The sequence below is a fragment of the Ochotona curzoniae genome, unplaced genomic scaffold, assembly GCF_017591425.1.
Source record: "Ochotona curzoniae isolate NIBS_2020 unplaced genomic scaffold, NIBS_Ocur_1.0 contig_2318, whole genome shotgun sequence".
In the NCBI taxonomy this organism is placed as follows: domain Eukaryota; kingdom Metazoa; phylum Chordata; class Mammalia; order Lagomorpha; family Ochotonidae; genus Ochotona; species Ochotona curzoniae.
Genome location: NW_024465419.1, coordinates 10,163,577 through 10,168,916, shown reverse-complemented (window position 1 = coordinate 10,168,916; position 5,340 = coordinate 10,163,577). Strand labels below are relative to the sequence as shown.

The 5,340-nt window shown below is 45.1% G+C and overlaps 1 protein-coding gene across 1 annotated transcript; it reads left to right on the top strand.

Moving 5' to 3' along the window:
* Positions 1-247: 247 nt before the first annotated feature.
* Positions 248-4,481, top strand: LOC121151377 (cytochrome b-c1 complex subunit 7). The gene is made up of 4 exons (XM_040972723.1): positions 248-312; positions 1,978-2,049; positions 3,574-3,740; positions 4,293-4,481. Exons 1-4 carry the CDS (start codon positions 294-296, stop codon positions 4,368-4,370), a joined length of 336 nt encoding a protein of 111 aa, XP_040828657.1. The 5' UTR covers positions 248-293; the 3' UTR covers positions 4,371-4,481.
* The last annotated feature ends 859 nt before the right edge of the window (positions 4,482-5,340 follow it).

The following is a 5,340-nucleotide window of genomic DNA, read 5'->3' as shown; positions in this document are numbered from 1 at the left end:
AGGGGGGAAAAATTCCCTTTAAAACAAAAAAGCAGCGCGCTGCCTGGCTCCCATGGACTCACGAATACTTCCCAAGGACTCACACCTGGCAATATCAGGACGTGGACTCAGACCCCTGGCTCCTCATTCCTGGCCATGAAGCCACAGGGAAAGCCGCACCCGCCTCACCGGGTGGGAAGAGCCTGCGACAGGCGCGCCACAACTGCGCCTGCGCCAAGTCCCCCGCACCGCGCGCTGTGACGTAACGCGCCTGCGCACTGGGCCCCTCGCGCGTCCTCTGTCCTCGGGTCAACATGGCGGGGCGACCTGCTGGTAAGTGACTGACAAGGGGGGTCTTACTTGGTGAGTGTCGCTGCGCTCAACCTTTTGTTCTCGAAATAGCTTGCTCCTCTTGCTTTGCTCTCTCTAAATGGCAGGCGTGTGCGGCGTGAGGGGAGGTGGCAGCTCCGGTCCAGCCTGAAGGGCGTGCTTCTGCTCTGAGCGCCCCCATGGCTGTCCCCTGACAGGATTTACCTGGAGGCTTGGGACGTGGGTGGGCTGCGGGGTTAGGAGCCCGGGGGGCTCTCATTCCAGCTGCGGCACTCGGCAGCCCTGCCCCGGGCGGCCTTAGCCGTGTTGAAGGACGAAGGCCAGCCTGTCCCGGTCACCTTCCTAGCCCGCTGCATTTCCTTCTCATCCCACCGTGAGCCCGGTAGGAGACAGGTGCCCAGGAGATGTCTTCCCCGGTGTGACATGAGCTTTGCGGGTTTGGCGAAGCTGTTTGAGAATTTCTTGCTAATCTGACAGGTGGCGAAGGAAGCAGACTGCGTTGCAGACTTCCCGCTGCCGTGTGTTTTACTCGGCCTCACGCACACCTGATCCCACTAGCTAGCTCTCACGCTGGGGTGGGATCCTGCTTCTTCTTCGTGCAGGGCAGGAGCGTTGTAAATACACCAAGCTGAACCTGGCCGTGACCTCTCGCGAGTGTGTCCACAAGCCGTGTTCTACAGGGTGTTTAGATCGTTCTTGGAAACTCGGGTTTTGGGTTTTTTTCCAGAAGCGATTTTATACAGCGCTCTTAATTTCCCGAGCCTTGTAAGCCATAGCGTACTGTGGAATGGGGGTCGGGAAGGGTTGGAGTGAACGTAGTTTGCTTTTTGTCCTTGAGGGGCTAGTCCCACACGAAGTTTTAAAGAACAGTAGAGCTTGCTGTAGCCTTCTCTTCTGTAGCACCCCATCTCCCAAGAACTACCGCCCTCTCCTTAGCCCTTGCTGAATTACCTGTCAGGCCCAGCCTAGTTCCCAGAGTTTTTCATGACCTGTTTTTACTCATTCACTTTTGAGCATCTGTCTCTTCCCTTGCCTGGGGGGAAGAGGAAGATAAACTTGCTTTCCATTACCTTATGAATGTTTAACTGATTAACTCATGATTTCAGGACTGCCAGATCTGTTTTTTAAGGAGGATGGCCAAGTGCAGTAATGACCGTGAAGAATAACCATTTTAGGAATGAGGCACTTTTCAACCTGCCAGCCTGTCCTGAATTGTTACCCTCTTTTCACACAATGCCAGCTCCTGCGGGGGGGAATATGTGCAAGTTATTTCCTAGAATCTGTTTCTGAAGCTCTGTGTGCTAGAGATGTTGCCAGATCCCTTTCCCATTCTCCACCCTTCAGTTCTGATGATGCCGGGGCAGAGGGCATGGGGGACTGACCGCGAGAGGCGGAGTGACCAGGACTGTACCTGTGGACACTACCCTTAGGTGCTTGACTTCTCTTTCTCTCTCATTAGGTTTGCTACCTATTTTTTTTTTTACCTACATATACTTTTGTGTATAGATAAGTAAGCAATTTTTATCAACTATATAAACATTTTAAAATGAAATTTTGTTTTATGCTTGTGTTACCTTCCAACAGGGTAGCAAATAAAAAACGTCCCTTACTTGCTAGCTCTATATTCAAACAGGTGACTTACAGAAGCTAACAGGTGACAATTCTTAGTTGCAGCTTCAGGCCGGTGGCTGGAGGGCATTCGGAAGTGGTATTACAACGCTGCAGGATTCAACAAATTGGGTGAGCTCTCCGGGTTTTTTTCACTTTCTCTTTTCTTGCTTTTTCTGAGAATAGTGCTTCTGTAAGGATTTTATGGATTCTGAACAGTAGTTGTTCCAGTTATGTCAGAAAATTTTAGAATCCAGACTGCATCTTATTGTCATGTTAAATACACTTCAGTTTTATAAAAAATTTATTTTGAGAAGAGAGGGATGAAATCTTCAAAATGGGTGGGAATGGTTTATGGTGCCAGGACATTTTCTTTGTTATACTTACTCCCAAGTCTTCCACTTAAAATTCTAAAATTTAAGTTATTTTAACACAGACTACATAGAGATTTTTCAAATATGAAAATTCCTACATAGCTTTACAATTACATAATTCCTGGGCTCTTTAAGAACTTTATAATTTGCCATGGACCTTTGTTTGTTTGGTTTGTTTTGTTTGTTATTGATGTTGATCACAAAGGTAAGGGAGTTACAGGTCCATGTGGGCGTCCAGTTAGGGCAAAGAGGGGAAGGTGGGTGAGATAAGTGTTTCAGTTTTCCTCCAGCTGAACTTCACCTTTTGCTTGGTGGAAATACCAGATGCTACCGGTTCCTTAGTATCATTTTGAGATTCTTTCCTACTTTGATCTCAGATTTGAAATATAAGAAAGTAGAGGAGTGGTTTATTGGTGAGTGTGTAGAACTAGGTAAACATTAAGTTAGAACAAATGTGAATTTTTCTTGTAGTTTTTAGGAGACTCACATTGTTTCAAGAAATAACCCAGGGTAGGCATTGGGCACATTGTAAGTTGCCTCTCAGGATACTTGCATGTCTTATTGAAGTGCCTGGGTAGTTCCACCCTCCATCCCAGCTTCCTGCTGCTGTGTAGTCTGCAGAGCAGCAGGTTATGGCTCACATGGGTGGGACCCTACCCCCAGGTGAGTCCTGAATTGAGTTCCCAGCTCCAGCTTTAACCTGACAAAGTCCTCACTGTTGCAGGCATTTGGGAAATCAACTAGTAAGTAAAAGAAGTCTTGGTTCTATATGCCTTTCAAATTAATTAGAATAATAATTTGAAAATACATAATCTGTTGTATTTGTGAAACATATTGGGTTTTCCTCTTTTCTGTTGATTTGTGCTCCTGATGTTTTACCCACATTGTAAGTTAGGTAATCAAGGTATTTTGCTCATGCTTTAAAATCCTTGGTTTTTGTGGAGTTTTTGAAAGTCACAGAGAAGGAGAGACAGAGTAAAGAGATACCTTTAATCCACTAGTTGACTTGCCAGATGGCCAAAATGGCCAGTGCTGAGGCACACCTAAGCCAGGAGCCGTCCAGGCCTTCCATGTGGGTGGTAGGGCCCCAAACACTTGGGCCAGCCTCTGCTGATTTTTCTAGGCCATTAGCAGGAAACTAGATCGGAAGTGAAGCAGCTGGAACACAAACCAGCACCCTTATGGGATTGCTGGTGTCAGGGGTAGCAGCGTCACCCACTGTGGCACGACATCCCAGGTTTTGGAAGTGCACATTTGGTCTAACTCTTGTTTTCTGCCTTAGGGTTAATGCGAGATGATACAATATACGAGGACGAAGATGTGAAAGAAGCCATCAGGAGGCTCCCTGAGAACCTTTATAATGACAGGATGTTTCGCATCAAGAGGGCACTGGACCTGACCATGAGGCAACAGATCTTGCCCAAGGAGCAGTGGACAAAATATGAAGAGGTAAAGTAGCTCTTATGTATCTGACAGTGTCAGCCAGTGAGTATTAGAAACAAGAGAATTATATTTACGTGTGTGGTGCTTTCTCTAAGTAGTGTCAAATAAGTATCCTGCCAGCCAAGGCCATCCTCCGCTTTGCTGCTGAGATGAAAAGATTTTGGTGTTTATATGCTCAGCCTGCTGTATGCCCGCCCCCTCAGAAAGGAAAATGTTTGTGAAGCAAACAGTGAACTTGTGTTGAAACTACTTAAAGGCCTGTGACACTCATGTTCTTTTCTGTCCCAAGAAACTTCTCTCCCAGTACTTTTCAAGGCAACTGACTATAATATCTTTGTATAGTTTTTCTCTTTCTCTCTGTATTTTAAATTTATTTTTGTTGTATAGTTTTATATTTTAAGAAGTAGACAGTTCTTAGTTGGGTTTGGAATATATATTCTAAAGTTATAAATAAAAAGCAGCACATTTTGATGAGCTTCTTTGAGACATATTAATTGTTTGAAAAATATTACTATGTGATGGTAGGATATAATACTTTTCTTTTTATTTCTTCCTTAGGATAAATTCTACCTTGAACCATATCTGAAAGAGGTTATTCGGGAAAGAAAAGAGAGAGAAGAATGGGGAAAGAAATAATCGTGTAGTTGACATCTGTAGGTACAGCTGTCCTGAAGTATTTTTACCATGTTGGTTAAATGTGAAACACAAGAAGGACGTGTTACTTTAAATAAATGTCTACTATAATCATTGCTGAAGGTTTTGAATTCTAGACTTTATTCTGAGTAGCTGCTGAATTCAGTTACCTGAATTCTTTCTAAACTTCTTAGATATTTTTAGTGTTTTATTGAATAAAGGCAATTCACCCTGTAATCTGCTCGGATCAGGAAGCAGCCTGTTCACCACTGCTCTCCAGGTAGATTTGACTTTGCATCCTGTTTAAAAGGAAGTAGCCTGAGCACTGCTGTGTGAGCATTAGAACAGGGGTCTTCAGGAAGTTCACTGAAAATGCATACTGGGAAAAACTGGATTTCAACGTTTTAAAGAGGTTTGTGTGTTTGAAAGGCAGAGTTATGGGGAGGGAGAGATAGAGGTCGTCCATCTGCTGGTTCACTCCCAGATGGCTACAGCCGTGAAGTACTGAGTCAGGGCTAAGCCAAGAGCCAGGAACCTTTCAAAATTGCTTTTTTTTTTTAAAGACTTATTTATTTATTGGAAAGTCAGATATACAGAGAGGAGGAGAGACAGAGAGGAAGATCTTCTATCCGATGATTCACTCCCCAAGTGAGTGCAACGGCCAATGCTATGCCAATCTGAAGCCAAGAGCCAGGAACTTCTTCCGGGTATCCCACACGGGTGCAGGATCCCAAAGCTTTGGGCCGTCCTCGACTGCTTTCCCAGGCCACAAGCAGGGAACTGGATGGAAAGTGGAGCTGCCGGGATTAGAACTGGCACCCATATGGGATCCCGGGGTGTTCAAGGTGAGGACTTTAGCCACTAGGCCACACCGCCGGGCCCTCAAGATTGCTTTTTACACTGGAATAACTTAATTCTAGTTAGCCATGAATTTTTGAAGTTTCACCGTTTTGCCAAAATATTTTCCAACTAC

Excerpts from the sequence above, each read along its gene's own strand:
- LOC121151377 (XM_040972723.1), top strand. Across the intron at positions 2,050-3,573 it reads TGCAGGATTCAACAAATTGG|GGTTAATGCGAGATGATACA; the intron begins GTGAGCTCTCCG and ends TTTCTGCCTTAG. Across the intron at positions 3,741-4,292 it reads AGTGGACAAAATATGAAGAG|GATAAATTCTACCTTGAACC; the intron begins GTAAAGTAGCTC and ends TTTCTTCCTTAG.